At 42.8% G+C, this 17,028-nt stretch overlaps 1 protein-coding gene across 3 annotated transcripts in view; it reads left to right on the forward strand.

Moving 5' to 3' along the window:
* The window catches only part of prkcab (protein kinase C, alpha, b), a 435,027-nt gene that overhangs the window by 381,744 nt on the left and 36,255 nt on the right, over positions 1-17,028 (forward strand). For all 3 annotated transcript variants that reach the window (XR_009650839.1, XM_060901369.1, XM_060901370.1), the window contains 2 exons: positions 2,433-2,495; positions 10,954-11,092. Coding sequence is in view for 2 of the 3 variants with exons in the window: in XM_060901369.1 (XP_060757352.1) it covers positions 2,433-2,495; positions 10,954-11,092 (202 nt within the window). In the remaining variant the exon portion in view is untranslated. The remainder of the gene's footprint in view (positions 1-2,432; positions 2,496-10,953; positions 11,093-17,028) is intronic.

Here is a 17,028-nt window from a genome sequence, read left to right on the forward strand (position 1 = left end):
TACTTTAGAATAATATTACTCAAGTAAAAGTAAAACGTATTTTGCAACAAAACAACTCTTAAGAGTACAATTTATCCAAAAAGTTACTCAAGTAAATGTAACGGAGTAAATGTAACTAGTTACTACCGCCTCTAACGTAGCTAGCTAGCTTAACTAACTAAATTGACATCTGTCATCTTTTAGCTAAACATTATCTACATTCAACAGCATTACTCAACTTACACGGTTTGTTTGGAAAAAACTGTCTAAAGTCTTTAGCCTCTTGGCTGGTTTGCTGAACATACAGAAGCACTGCCCAGATCTGAATCACACCGAAGATACTCATACAATATTTTCTAAAGCGTCTCTGATCACACGCGACAGCGTTGTTTGTTTGCCGCCTTAGCTCCGCCTGCTCATGATGCATTTAGAGGCGGCTCGGAAAAACACGTTTCCACATGTTAAAAATGAATTGAGTGGTTGTAATGGCTGTAAAAAGTGCGGGGGACAGAGGGCACAAATACAGGAAGTGCGGGGGACATGTCCTCCGCGTACCCCGCATCCGCTACGCCCATGGTGGGAGGAAGCCAGAGCACCTGGACGAAAGCCACACAGGCACAGGGAGAATACACAAACTCCACACAGAAAGACCCCAGTCGCCCAGCAGGTTCAAACCCAAAACCAGTGTTGTAGTTGAGTCACTAAATCTCGAGTCCAAGTCCAGTCTCAAGTCCCCAGTGTTCAAGTCCAAGTCATTAAAGAAACTTTAGAGTCTAGTCCATTCTTGATCCGAGTCGAGTCCGAGAACAAGACTCCACCCGCACCATTTGACGGTGGCTGTTGCTGCCTTTATGTAAACGCGTCTCTGCTACTGTGTTGGACTAACGTTCCTGCTCGACTGCATCGTTTTAGTGAACAGGCTACAGTTAAAAAGCTTGTTCATCGCTCAACAAGCCCCGCCCACTATCAGCAGGGCAAATAACATGAGCGAGGGTTAACACTAGCTAGTTCATCACTCAGCAAGCAACAGAGCAATGACCATAGCGTGTCACTTCCTTCTCTGGGTGGAGTCTTGCCAAATGACGATTGAAGTTCGAGGTTGTCCCCGTCGTCTCCTCGATAGTTCTTCTACATATGGAACACACAGCAGTGCATTTTCCCCCCCACTGCACGAGAAGTCTGTATAAGCAAAGCGGACAATCCTAGGGGCGTTCTCTCCAGGCATTTTAGCGCCATTAACGTTAGTTTGTTCCTCAACATGACGTATGGACAGGTGAATGTGCATTCTCTTGCACGAAATTAGTGTAAAATTAATGTAGATAAAAATATCTTATACCAAATTATTATGGCGTGTTACAAAAAAATTAAAAAATCGAGAGGAATCAGCTGAGGTGGCTTGGGCATCTCTTTCGGATGCCTCCTGGACGCCTCCCTGGGGAGGTGTTCCAGGCATGTCCCCCCGGGAGGAGGCCCCGGGGAAGACCCAGGACATGCTGGAGGGACTATGTCTTTCGGCTGGCCTGGGAATGCCTCGGTGTTCTTCCCGAGGAGCTGGCTGAGGTGTCTGGGGAAAGGGAAGTTTGGGCTTCCATGCTCAGACTGCTGCCTCTGCGACCCGGTCCCGGATAAAGCGGATGAAGACGAGACGAGATGAGACGAAAAAAATAAAGAAAAAATCCGAGTCCTCGTCTCCAATTTATGAGTCCGAGTCATCAGTGCTCAAGTCCAAGTCAAGTCACGAATCCTTAAAATTCGGGCACGAGTCGGACTCGAGTACCGCAAGCCTGCCCAAAACCACTTTGCTGTGATGCAACAGGGCTAATCACTTCCCCACCATGCCATTATAACACTGCTTTCAGTAAACAAGAGCAATCGTTTCTTTTACTCAGTAACCTTTTTTACTCACTAATCTTATTTAAAACTAAATTTTAGCAAAGGTATGGGCTTCCATGTAGCTAAAAGCTGCCTGTGCTGAAACTAATAGAAAAATCATAGTTGTGGCATTCTGCAGACACCTCATACGTCCACAAAACACTTTGCATTTAACACTTTTTTTTGCCTTTAGTAACTGTTATATTTATGTTTAAGGTTGACTTTAGCCTTGTGGTCTGGTTCGTTCTTGATACCTGTTGAAGCTGACTGTAATTCTGAGAAAGCAGTAAACCTACTATAAGAATGTTGTCATCATTTTTATGTGTATATTGTAGAGACAGCTTGTTCTTAGGATTTTTTTAAAATTCTATTTTATGTTGTACAGTGTGTCTTTTCTTTTTGCATGTCTGATAACTTGCTTCTGTAACATAACAATTTCCCATCTTGGGATCAATAAAGTAAACCTATCTATCTATCTATCTATCTATCTATCTATCTATCTATCTATCTATCTATCTATCTATCTATCTATCTGTCTATTACCTTACAAGACTGATCATATCTTTATTATGTGTTTGTAGATTCTACGCTGCTGAGATTGCCTTGGGCCTGTTTTTCCTGCATAGGAAGGGAATCATCTACAGGTAGGTCAAAGTCTGAACCAAATGTCTGCTGCTGTCTCTACAGTGGTGGAAGAAACACTAAACCAGGAGTCTTAACAGTTAGGCTAGTATCTCACTGGGCTGCGACAGCCTGCGACTAGTTGGAGACACAACAATTGCGATAAAATATGCAAATTAACGACAATTTTCACTTGGATTCACACTGGATTAATATTCGTATATTTTACCGCAATTGTTGCGTCTCCAACTAGTCGCAGGCTGTCGCAGCCCGGCTTCCCCTCGGCAGGCAGGGAAGTAAAGGAAGCCTCACGGAAACTGACTTGAGAAGGGTTCGCGACGGCTTTGCGACACCAGCGATGCATTTGCGGCTATTTTGAGAGAAATTTTGTCGCACGAATTTTTTGAACATGTTCAAAATTTCAGCGACGAAGGAGCGACACTTTGCGACTCATGCGAGGAAATTGAGAAGCCCCGCGAATGTTTCAAGACACTTTTGAAACACTCTCGCGAATGACGTTCGCAATTTGTCGCAAGCTGTCGCAGCCCAGTGAGATACTAGCTTTACAGAGGAGTGCAGTCGTAAAGTTACAGAGGTCCTTCCTCACGTTTTTGCAACTGACATTTCTCCAGAAATGTCATATTGTTTTCATATATAAATGTATATAGGCTGAGTTATGCTCTCTAAACTTCAATAAATCATATTCAGTTTCTATGAAGCTGTCAACCGTCAGAGATGGGTTGGAGTCAGATGTATGTGCAGAAGATGTTTATTAATAAAACTGAAAACAAGCAAACAATCCAGAACGGCAGGCAAAATCGTAAACGGAAAAACGGGCAGTAGATCGAGTGAGGCACAAATAGATTATCACAAGCAAAGGCAGAATCAACAACAAGGAAACAGGGGTCAGGAAACCAGGAGACCAGTCAAGAAAATAAGGCTCGGTAATGTGTCAGCAACGCAACTCAGTACTTCGCAAACTGCAAGTGCTTTCCAGGTGTTTATATACAGTGGTGCTTGAAAGTTTAACAAACCCTAACCTTTATTGAACTGGAATGTAAAAGTGTTGCAAGGAAACGGAAAAGTAGCTACAAAAAAACCCACCATGGCCCTTGGGGGGCTCTGTAGTATCGCTACATTAAAGGTAGACTGCCTTTCAGATTTTTCAAATTTAGGACATAAAAAGAAGTTTCCCTGACACCCAATTATTTTTGTTTAGTGGACCAAAAGCTACTGAATTCGAATCACAGACTTCCAATTTTATTAGGTTTTTTTTAATAGAACAGTTAATGAATTTAGTGCCACGTGGCCCTAAATTCTCCACTATTTTTTCCTGCATCACCATGACCCAGTTCAAGATACGACGTCATGCATCACGTGGTGGGCTTTCCCCGTTCGCACAAGGCATTGCGGGATACAAATTTGAAACAGGAGAGGAAAATGGAGGACGTGAGTGTGCGAATGAAACGTGAAAGAGTGATTCCAGTAACGGAGAGCGAGAAGAAAATACGTTATGTTGCGACGGAAAGGAAAAACAGGACCAAACTAATAAATATCGGCGGTCAGCGAGCACCTCGGTGTGATCAGCTGTTCGTTTAGCGACAGAATGATGGAACTGTCAGTGCACGCTCAAGGTAAACCTGTAGATGGCAGTAATGCAACACTGTGGACACCAGTTGCCGTAAAACCCAAAAGAAGTAGTAGGTAAACCTACACTTGCGCACACGGACTTCCTCTGTCTGCTTGACTGTGCAACGTGAGCGATTTCATGCACATTATTTGCTCGGGAATCCCCTCAAATTAAACAACTTTCCCAGCCACAGAATGCCCTGATATTTTGTGAGATATTACAGAAATAAACATATATCACAATGACCAAACTTCAGAAGGAACTATATTTCACCGATTTTATGAAATCGAAAGGCCGTCGAGCTTTAAAGCAGCAATTGAATTACATAGCCATAAAGCACGCTACAAATAAATCCACAAAATGCAGCACAGTTTGACCATGAGAGTATAGCTTATTTCAACTAATTTGAAGCCCAGCAGTTTAACTGGAATTGGGATAGCCTTTTTCTTTTCTTTCTTCCCTTATGTTAGTGCATGTGTCTTCTGCAACTAGAATATGAAGCGCATACTATTATGAATTACTGTATTACTATATGGAGTTAAGACAGATCATGGTAAGTTAAGATCCTCTCATGGACCAAAAGCAACCCTAAGGAGAGTCATTGAGGTCACATGGGTCGTTGACCCCCTCAGTCATCCTGTAGGTTGTTAGGGTCACTGGATAGCCTTTTCTATATTTTGTGTTGGTATGAGCCAGTAGTACTGGGAGTCTGAAAATTCCCAGTGTTTGCTTTGTCTGCAAGGACATCTCACTGGCAGGTGTGTACATTGCTAGAATGTAAATGTTGAGCTCAGCGTGGTTTGACAAATACATTTTACTGCAGGTGGCAGTTTACAACAGTTATACTGTCATTATAGTGTCTGGGTGGTGTCAGTCTTATGACACTGATGAAGATGTATTACTCATACCTTGAGTGATGGAGAGAGAGAGAGTGAGAGAGAGAGAAAGGCTGCTTACCTGTCACATTGCAGAGCTCTTTCTATTCACATCCTTGCTTCTGATCCCTCAAAGAGCAAAAACATCATTGGTATTAATAATATTCCTTGATGGTGCTGAAGAGGGACTCATTTTTACACATGCATGTAATCATATACACACCCACGCACAGGGCCACGACAAAGCTTCTTCCCTTGCAATACCCATAACTCTCTAACACATGGTAACCAGCAAGGACAAGGCGTCCAATAAAGAAATAATAAACTTAAGATAGTTGACATCTCAGTTGCTTTGTAACTTCGTTCGTATCTTTTTCTGATATATAACCCGCTCGCACCCAGTCTATCGAGGGCTCAAATGGATTAAGACAAATATGGATTTATGTATGGAGAACGCTAGTGAGATTGAGGCTTTTGAGCCAGAGAAGACCAGTGGTTTGAAAGAGGAGTGAAAGAAGGCATCTTTGTCAACCTGGTACGACCACCGCTTATCAGCCACCTACAATGCAGTCCTTGGCACACTTCCCAGAAAACTGAATACACCTCCACACCAAGATTCAACTGACTTCAATGAGTCACATGATGACAGAGAGCGCCAACGACCCACAGATCACCCTAATGACCCTCTAGGCTGCTAACACCATTCACACCCGGCCTCCAGTGACCCTAACAACCTACAGGATGGCTGAAAGGGTCAACGATCCATGTGACCTCAACGACTCTCCTTAGGGTTGCTTTTGGTCCACTAGAGGATAAATACCTGGAACTCCGCACTAGTCAGACAGAACTGAAGAAGCCTTTCATATGAGAGGTGAAACGGATTTCAAGAATTTCAAGCAAGTCCAGCTGATTTCTTTAGCACCTGAGTGAAAAATACTATCCTGAGCGTGCATGGATGGAAGAAGAGTCTGGAGACAGAAATCTTAGTTTCTCGGTCGTTAGCCTATTCTTCTTGCTCTCGATAGCACTGGCTCGACCACTTTATTAGCATTCGCGAGCACCGCTGATGAATGCTACACTGGCTGGAAGGTGACTTCACTGCTGCACTGATGCCGCTGATTCATGGTTAAGCTCGTGTTGGCCTTCAAGCAGGTCTAGGGCGATAAATTTTTGGTCCCTCCCACTATAAATCAAAATCTGATTGGTTAGTTCATCTGTCACTTCCTACATAAACATACACTGCCATGGCCTTCTGTCCGGCAATGAAGTCCTAACCAATGAGTGAGCTGGCTCTAAACTCTTCTCAGCCTGGAGACAGCAAACAAAAAACCTCATTGGATAACTCGATTTTAATGTTTTCAGGACAATAACCCTTTCATTTCTGAAGCAAATTTGATAGAAAATGAGGCCAAATTATGAAAGAATGAAAGAAATTAAATATAACATTTGAAATGCTGATATGTTTGGGCCTTCTCTGAAGGCCTAGAAAGCCCTGACGGTTCCCCTCTGTACTGTATATACAAGTATTTGCTTTCGCTCAATCAACATACAGACATATTCACTTGTTAAATCTATAACGTCGATTATACAGATCACTGCTTGCTGAAGAAAATATACATCACTCATCACAGTTAACTGCCTAGCTTGTTGCTAGCAAAAGAAACACAGAGACGTCCGTGTGTTTTCAACTTTGTGTGTCGAATGCTCCAATTCATCGTTCTGGCCTGCCAATTGTCACTTGCGAGTTCAGTCGAATACAGTATAATGTATGGCCCACACTCTCAGAAAATAAAGTACATTGTTGTACCTTTATAGGTACAATGGCTTGTCACTGGGGCAGTACCCTCTAAGGTACTTATTTGTTGTACCCTTTATATACTGCTTGGGACCATATACAGTTAGGTCCATAAATATTTGGACAGAGGCAACATTTTTCTAATTTTGTTTCTGTACATTACCACAATGAATTCTGAACAAAACAATTCAGATGCAGTTGAAGTTCAGACTTTCAGCTTTAATTCAGTGGGTTGAGCAAAATGATTGCATAAAAATGTGAGGAACTAAAGCATTTTTTAAACACAATCCCTTCATTTCAGGGGCTCAAAAGTAATTGGACAAATTAAATAATTGTAAATAAAATGTTCATTTCTAATACTTGGTTGAAAACCCTTTGTTGGCAATGACTGCCTGAAGTCTTGAACTCATGGACATCACCAGACGCTGTGTTTCCTCCTTTTTAATGCTGTGCCAGGCCTTTACTGCAGCGGTTTTCAGTTACTGTTTGTTTGTGGGCCTTTCTGTCTGAAGTTTAGTCTTTAACAAGTGAAATGCATGCTCAATTGGGTTGAGATCAGGTGACTGACTTGGCCATTGAAGAATATTCCACTTCTTTGCTTTAATAAACTCCTGGGTTGCTTTGGCTTTATGTTTTGGGTCATTATCCATCTGTATTATGAAACGCCGACCAATCAGTTTGGCTGCATTTGGCTGGATTTGAGCACACAGTATGTCTCTGAATACCTCAGAATTCATCCAGCTGCTTCTGTCCTGTGTCACATCATCAGTAAACACTAGTGACCCAGTGCCACTGGCAGCCATGCATGCCCAAGCCATCACACTGCCTCCGCCGTGTTTTACAGATGATGTGGTATGGTTTGGATCATGAGCTGTACCACGTCTTCACCATACTTTTTTCTTTCCATCATTCTGGTAGAGGTTGATCTTGGTTTCATCTGTCCAAAGAATGTTCTTCCAGATCTGTGCTGGCTTTTTTAGATGTTTTTTAGCAAAGTCCAATCTAGCCTTTTTATTCTTGAGGCTTATGAGTGTCTTGCACCGTGCAGTGAACCCTCTGTATTTACTTTCATGCAGTTTTTTCTTTATGGTAGATTTGGATATTGATACGCCTACTTCCTGGAGAGTGTTGTTCACTTGGTTGGCTGTTGTGAAGGGGTTTCTCTTCACCATGGAAATTATTCTGCGATCATCTATCACTGTTGTCTTCTGTGGGCATCCAGGTCTTTTTGCATTGATGAGTTCACCAGTGCTTTCTTTCTTTCTCAGGATATACCAACCTGTAGATTTTGCCACTCCTAATATTGTAGCAATTTCTCAGATGTTTTTTTCTGTTTGCGCAGCTTAAAGGAACAGTCCACCGTATTTCCATAATGAAATATGCTCTTATCTGAATTGAGACGAGCTGCTCCGTACCTCTCCGAGCTTTGCGCGACCTCCCAGTCAGTCAGACGCAGTCAGACGTGCTGTCACTCCTGTTAGCAATGTAGCTAGGCTCAGTATGGCCAACGGTATTTTTTGGGGCTGTAGTTAGATGCGACCAAACTCTTCCGCGTTTTTCCTGTTTACATAGGTTTATATGACCAGTGATATGAAACAAGTTCAGTTACGCAAATTGAAACGTAGCGATTTTCTATGCTATGGAAAGTCCGCACTATAATGACAGGCGTACTAATACCTTCTGCGCGCTTCGGCAGCGCATTGATACGGAGCTCAGATATCAATGCGCTGCCGAAGCGCGCAGAAGGTGTTAGTACGCCTGTCATTATAGTGCGGACTTTCCATAGCATAGAAAATCGCTACATTTCAATTTGTGTAACTGAACTTGTTTCATATCACTGGTCATATAAATCTATGTAAACAGGAAAAACGCAGAAGAGTTTGGTCGCATCTAACTACAGCCCCAAAAAATACCATTGGCCATGCTGAGCCTAGCTACATTGCTAACAGGAGTGACAGCACGTCTGACTGCGTCTGACTGACTGGGAGGTCGCGCAAAGCTCGGAGAGGTACGGAGCAGCTCGTCTCAATTCAGATAAGAGCATATTTCATTATGGAAATACGGTGGACTGTTCCTTTAAGGATGGCTTGTTTCACCTGCATGGAGAGCTCCTTTGACCGCATGTTTTCTTCACAGCAAAATCTTCCAAATGCAAGCACCACACCTCAAATCAACTCCAGGCCTTTTATCTGCTTAATTGAGAATGACATAACGAAGGAATTGCCCACACCTCCCCATGAAATAGCCTTTGAGTCAATTGTCCAATTACTTTTGGTCCCTTTAAAAACAGGGTGGCACATGTTAAGGAGCTGAAACTCCTAAACCCTTCATCCAATTTTAATGTGGATACCCTCAAATGAAAGCTGAAAGTCTGGACTTTATGTCCATGTCCATTATATAACTATAACTTGAATATATTTCAGTAAACAGGTAAAAAAACAAAATCTGTGTCAGTGTCCAAATATATATATGGACCTAACTGTATGTCCTTTTTTGGCCCTTCCAGTTTTATAATGAGCCGTAGGGGGTACATTAGTGTAGATTGTACCTTGGGAGACAGAAATGGACTCCTACTGAACCCCTGTTTCTAAGGCCAAGTTTACATTAGACCGTATCTGTCTCGTTTTCTTTGCGGATGCACTGTCCATTTACATTAAACCGCCTGGAAACGCCGGGAAACGGGAATCCGCCAGGGTCCACGTATTCAATCCAGATCGTGTCAGCTCCGGTGCTGTGTAAACATTGAGAATACACGGATACGCTGTGCTGAGCTCTAGCTGGCGTCGTCATTGGACAACGTCACTGTGACATCCACCTTCCTGATTCGCTGGCGTTGATCATGTGACGCGACTGCTGAAAAACGGCGCGGACTTCCGCCTTGTATCACCTTTCATTAAAGAGTATAAAAGTATGAAAATACTGCAAATACTGATGCAAATACTGCCCATTGTGTAGTTATGATTGTCTTTAGGCTTGCCATCCTTCCACTTGCAAGTGGTAAGTGATGTGCGCTGGGATCACACACACAGCGGCTCAGTCCCGAATCACAGCTTGTGCACTTCACTCGCGTGCTCTGTGAGCTGCGCAAGGCCGGAGTGCGCACCCTCCAGAGGGCACTTGCTGTTCAGGGCGGAGTGATTTGGAGCGCAGGATGCCTGCGGAGCCGAGCGTATCCGTGTATTGGTGTTGCTGTGTGCATGCAAATCGTGTATTGGTGTTGCTGTGTGCACACTAATCGTTTTAAAAACGTTAATCTGATGATCCGCTGATACGGTCTAATGTAAACATGGGCTAACAGTGCAGATGGACTGCCCTGATTTTTCACCTGTTAGATGTGCTATGACCATTGTCCCCAGTACCCCTGTGCTACCACACCACCCCTTAAAGAAGGTATCCATGGTGATTATTGACTCCTTCTGTTAAGAAGGTGCTGCTTTGTCAGCAAGCCAGTGTTTGGGCTCCTTTCACCAAGACAAAGACCTGCTACAGTTTGTTCTGTAGAGGGAACACCAGTGCAGCTACCATCACACGGTGACCTGTCTGAATCTGAAATTAGGCTGCTAGAGTAGCTAGCAATCTCAGTGAATTTATCCTCATGTCCCTTGCGGGATCCACTGACTGTACCCGTTTGTTAAGTAGTGATGTAACGACCGTATTTCCGGGGCCAAGCCTTGTCTACTCAACATGCCCCAGTGCTGTGTCGAGGGGGACCAGGGTTATCAGTGATTGGTCGCAAGTGCAATTCAGGCGTTACACTGTGAGTCGAGCGAACTTGCTTCCTAAACTCGTACAACAGCAGCTGTGATGTGAGCTGGAGAGCCATATTGAGTTCAAGATAGTCACTAATGTATGCTGAAAAAGTTGCTAGATTTGTCAATAGGCTTTTTTTTTTTAAATTAAATTCGTTAAAGGGGTCTAAATCTAGCACCAGAGTCTCTACGTTGGCAATACTGAAGGTGCCTTTGGCCCCGGAAATGACTATTGACGTCAGACTTAACAAGCAGATAGGACCTATTCATTGGATTAGACAACAGGCATCATGTGCCTACAAGGTTTCTGAGTGGCATGATCTCAAAAATATGGTCAGATACAGTATTTGTCGTATCTGTCATACCTATCTTATATTTAATCATGGCCCTTCGTCTGCTCCACTGATGTCCTATTTATCTTTTCTCTTCCAGAGACCTGAAGTTGGATAACGTGATGCTGGACTCAGAAGGCCACATTAAAATAGCAGATTTCGGCATGTGCAAAGAGAACATGTACGAAAGCATGACAACGCGTACCTTCTGCGGTACTCCAGATTACATTGCCCCAGAGGTAAGACGTGAGGGGAGGGTGAGAGGGGGTGGGACGTTGGTGTGAGAAGCAAGTTGCCAGGGTTTTCACTTCTCGTTTAGACACACGGCTGCAGATCCCTGGGGGGAAAAAATATTATTTTGTGTTTTAATTTATTTATGTATTTGTTATGATTGTTTTGTTTGTTTAGCTATTTTATGCTATCTGTCCTACGAGTGTATACAGAAGGAATGCAGAGATTAATGATATGGAAAGTTACTGGCAGAAAGCTCAACAAAATCATACTCTAAACATAAGCTACAATGTAGGCTGAAGAAACAGCTCATCAAGTGAGATTTTGGATTTATTATTGCACAGCAATATCCACACACGAGTGCATGGAAGAAGTCCATAGTACGGAGAAGCGCAAGCACTAGACCAGTGATGAACAGTCTAATTAACAAAGGATAGGAAAACTTTAAAGAAATATTTCTCCTCAGCCCAAACCCAAGCCCTTACTGCTTCGTGCAGCTGTATCAATAGTCTATTATATTTAAACACACTTTAGAGAATAAGAGCTCATCTCATCTCATCTCATTATCTGTAGCCGCTTTATCCTGTTCTACAGGGTCGCAGGCAAGCTGGAGCCTATCCCAGCTGACTACGGGCGAAAGGCGGGGTACACCCTGGACAAGTCGCCAGGTCATCACAGGGCTGACACATAGACACAGACAACCATTCACACTCACATTCACACCTACGGTCAATTTAGAGTCACCAGTTAACCTAACCTGCATGTCTTTGGACTGTGGGGGAAACCGGAGCACCCGGAGGAAACCCACGCGGACACGGGGAGAACATGCAAACTCCGCACAGAAAGGCCCTCGCCGGCCACGGGGCTCGAACCCGGACCTTCTTGCTGTGAGGCGACAGCGCTAACCACTACACCACCATGCCGCCCAGAATAAGAGCTCTGCTATGAAAATTGATTATCTCCAAAAATTGATATTTGAACTTGATCTAGTAACAGCATGTCCATTACAAATTGAATCCTCCGCAGGAAATTGCTTTTCATCCATTACTTGAAGCACAAAGGCACCTGGGGAATTATTGGCTTTCCGTTACAATAGAGTGTCTCGTCTTGTCTTCTTCCGCTTATCCGAGGCCAGGTCACGGAGGCAGCAGTCTGAGCATGGAAGCCCAAACTTCCCTTTCCCCAGACACCTCGGCCAGCTCCTCGGGAAGAACACCGAGGTGTTCCCAGGCCAGCCGAGAGACATAGTCCCTCCAGCGTGTCCTGGGTCTTTCCCGGGGCCTCCTCCCAGGGGGACATGCCTGGAACACCTCCCCAGGGAACTCCCCTCCTAGAACTGCCACCTTATTGTGGTGGAGGGGTTTGTGTGCTTGAATGATCCTAGGAGCTGTGTTGTCGGGGGCATTACGCCCCTGTTAGGGTCTCCCAAGGCAGACAGGTCCTAGGTGACAGGCCAGACCAAGAGTAGTTCACCAAAACCCTTATGGAGAATAATTGATCAAGGACCGTGACATCGCCTGGTATGGCGCAGCCAGGGCCCCACCCTGGAGCCAGGCCCGGGGTTGGGGCTCGTATGCGAGCGCTTGGTGGCCAGGCCTTTGCCCACGGGGCCCAGCCGGTCTCAGCCCGAAGCGGTGACGTGGGCCCGACCTCCTGTGGGTTCACCACCCACAGAGGTAGCCGTAGGAGGCCGGTGCAGTGTGGATTGGGCGGTAGTCGAAGGCAGGGGCCTCGACGACCTGATCCCCGAACACAGCGGCTAGCTGTTGGGAGAACAAGTGTTGCCAGGCAAAACAAACCTCGCCCGGTAGCACTTATGATGAATATGAAGGAAGATATCATGAACAAAATAGGTACCCTGTGGGTACATGTGGCTACTGCTTATAAATAAAATTTTCTGATACCATGTTCATACAGTAAATATAGCATATATATTTACTCTATGAGGCAGTAGCCACAAAAACAAAGCGTAATCCAAAAATGAACAATTTAAAAATAACAGAAGTAAAATATACCAAGTGTCTGTACTTTATATTATTCTACTCTTGCCTCTTACAGTTTTCAAAACTGAAACCTCCGAACCGAGGCTGACATACACACACTGTCGCCATGACCCAAACTCTTATTTCCCGGAAATGGCCCGGCGCTAGAGCTCAGTGGAACGCACGTTCCCTCTGTAATAAGCATAAACATGTCTGAAAGCGATTTCTTTCGTCTAGTCCATTTATTTCGAATGGTGAACCGAATTGTACACACTCACCGGCCATTTTAATCGGAACACGTGTACCGTATGCGCAGTGCGCGATTGTTACACTCTTACATTCTTACAGCACGATGACATAGTGGCTAGCGCCTCTATATGAGGCAGTAACCACAACAAAAACAATTTTGACCTTTTTGGTGACCTTAACCGGATGACCCTCAAAATGTTGGAGGTTCTATTTGAGATCAATGCCCAGCTATCCTGAAAGTTTCATGAAGATTGAGCCAGCCGTTTTCCCGTAATATTATTAACAAAAAAAAAAAGAAACCCGACCAAAAATAATACCTCGCCCCCTGGTGGACTCCGTTCCGGGCGAGGTAATTAAGGTCTGCTCAAGATTTAACTGGTACATTTTCCCTGAGAGACAAACATCTGCTTGGATATCCTCAAGTAAGAGATTATTATAACAGAGAAAGAAAAATACAACACTCAGAAATAATGAACATAGCAGTGAAAGTAAAGATGAAGGCATATCTTACTCAAACATCTTGGATCAGTTTGGAATTAGACAAAAAAAAACCACTTTCAAGGGCAAATGAAAACCAATAATCCCACAACTAAATTGTCGTAAGAGAGGATTCAGCACACATCACTGATACCATCAAGTCAAGCCAGTATCTGGTCTTCTCAGGCAGTCTCCTGTCCCGGTACTAACCAGCTCTTGAAGGCGTACAGGTGTTGTACCCATCTCCGTTTCGATAGCCCTCAGCCTTTCACCTATACAGCTAGGGTTACGGTGGGGGAGCTAGTCCTCTGGTAACCACAAGAGTTTGACTTCCTCACTCACATCTGTATTTCACAGGGATGAGAGTTTTCCGCTTTTCGGCGGATTTCCGCTTTTTCTGAGTAAAAATCAACCTTTTTATATTATGCCAAATCCGTTGAGATTTTTTTTTTTCATTTATTGAGGGGGGTTGGGGTATGTTCCTTTGTGATACTCAAGCGTAATTCGTTCCTACGATGATGTTACATGTTTACATTTTCGCCATCTTTAGTCTCGCTAAGTCTCGCGGTAGAATACATGTTATCTACAATGTAATTGGCCAAAACATCGCTGGCGAGAGCATGATAGCCAATCATAACAGTTCTTACAAGAGTGTGGGAGAGAACAAAAGCCAATCATGACAGTTCTTACAAGAGTGTGGGAGAGAACAAAAGCCAATCATAACAGTTCTTACAAAAGTACCCACATCTGTTCTATTTTATCGAAACTTGCACATGTTCATCGTCGCTGCGCTTCAAAAATACGTTTCTCTTTCGTATCGGCTTTTTTACTCAAAATGCGAATACAATTGACAAGCGAGACGAAGCAAAGGTACGTGAAATCAATGCTGGTATAAAAAACAGTGAGGACTGACAAGCTGTTGTCTTTGGCCAAAAAGCTGAAGAAGTCGAAATGATAAAATGAAAATGAGAAGTGACTGTGAACTATAAATAATTGTATAAAGTGTACATAGACATTATTCCATAAACTTAGAATTTGTTTGATTTAGTACATTGAACATGTATATGATAGATAGTCAGTAAATCTGAATTAATGCTGACAGTTTTGAAAACTTAAATATTTCAAAAGACTTTTTGAAGAAATCATATGCAGCTAATGAGGACATAGGGAGAAAAGGTCAGTCACCCTAACACCTTATTTAATATATGAACATTTTGATAATTAATAAAACTTAAGTTTAATGTGAATTTAGTTTGTCGTTTTTGTTGATCATGAATTATAACCATACCCTTGAATGTAGAATGTGATTTTATCTTGAATTCAAACAATACTCCTATTGATTTGAAACATATTTTCATGTAAATATGACAACAGATATATTTTTTTTATCTACTACAGCTCAGATTGCAGGACAAGTGGTTTGTAAGGCCTTATTTTTCAAAATTTTCCGGGGGGGCATCTTGAAGCCCCCCCGCCCCGTTGGCTTCGGGCGCCATCTTGTTTTCTGCTTTTTTGATGACCACCCACTCTCATCCCTGATTTCAGCATGCCTTGCCAGACGGTAGTAGGTACCATTTTACGATGGTCTTTGGTATGACCTGACTGCGAGTAGAACTCGCAATCTCTCGGTCGAGAGGCGAGCACACTAACCACTAGGCCAACTCACAGTCACTGATACTGTACTGAGCAAATACTGTATCTTTGCTGTACTTTGTATTGACTCAGTAATTTACACTTCCTTCCTTATTCCATGTTCATTGTCTTTCTTCACTCTGCTGTGACAAAACTGAAAGCAGGAATCATGCTGCTGCTTTCCATAATCACTTCTTTTATGATCAGTGTTCTTAAAAATCTTCAGAGTTTATGGATGACGACAAAAAGCACGCATTTCCATCTGTTCTATCTACAAATCTCAAAAAAAAAAAAAAGAAACAGGTAGATTCATGTACAGTACCAGTCAAAAGTTTGGACACACCTTCTAATTAAATGGGTTTTTTTCTTTATGTTTATTAATTAAAAGACGCTTCATGTCTTAAAGTGATCATGGATGTCGTTTCCCTTTACTTAGTTGAGCGGTTCTTGATATAACATGGATTACTGCAGCTGTGGTGTTGAATAGGGCTATTTACTGTATTTTTATTATTTACTATTTACTGTTTGATCTCAAACGCATTAAGAAGGCAAGAAGTCGCACTAATTAACTTTTGACGAGGCACCTGTTAATTAAAAAGCGTTCCAGGTGACTATCTCATGAAGCTGGGTATAAGATAATGCCAATAGTGTCATCAAGGTAAACGGTGGCTACTTTGAAGAATCTTAAAATATGAAACTTATTTTGTTTTTAACACTTTTTTCTTTACCACATAATTCCATATCTGTTCCATATGTTATTTCATAGTTTTGATGTCTTCAGTATTGTTCTGCGATGTAGAAAATAGTCAAAATACAGAAGAAAATACATACAAGGCAATGCATGTTTATGCAAATGGCTCGTACTGCATTTTTTGTGAATCCATAAATCGTAACATTAGTATTATAAAGTATTATAAAGACTGTTTATTCTTAACTCAAATAGTACCTCATAATTTTTTTTTCAACACATGATGCTAACTACTCTGAAAGAGCTTGGTTAAGTATCAAGTCCACATTTCCAATAATATAATTAAAAATGTGTTCAAGCACATGTATGTTATTTATGAAAACAGAGGATATTATTATCATTGCTCTGGTTGTCAGACTTCAGAAAATATCACTGTAGATTATCAGGGTTGGAAAATGCTTAAATTCATTACCTTACATTACATTACGTGGCATTTAGCAGACGCTGTTATCCAGAACGACATACAGCAAGTGCAAAAGTCAGGTACACGACGTGCTGAACTTCTAGACAAGAAAGTTCTCGTGCCAGCTGAACAAGTGACAGCAATACCTAGTGTACTATGCTGTTGAAATACTGGTACTCAAACAGCCAAGGAAACAAACCAACCATATAAAGTACAACTAAATGGAGAACTCAAAACAGCTAACCCCAGGCTAGACAGTACACAGCCTGGGTTGGTCTAGACTGAAACGTCATTACACAGTGGGCAGGGAAGAAAGGGAGAGTTGCAGCCCGAAGAGGTGAGTCTTCAGTCTGCGCTTGAAGGTGGTTAGGGAGTCGGCAGTTCTGACCTCAATGGGAAGGTCATTCTACCAACGGGGAACCAGGACAGACAGTAGTCTTGAGCGGGCTGAGC

Source organism: Neoarius graeffei, chromosome 20 (genome assembly GCF_027579695.1).
Source record: "Neoarius graeffei isolate fNeoGra1 chromosome 20, fNeoGra1.pri, whole genome shotgun sequence".
In the NCBI taxonomy this organism is placed as follows: Eukaryota; Metazoa; Chordata; class Actinopteri; order Siluriformes; family Ariidae; genus Neoarius; species Neoarius graeffei.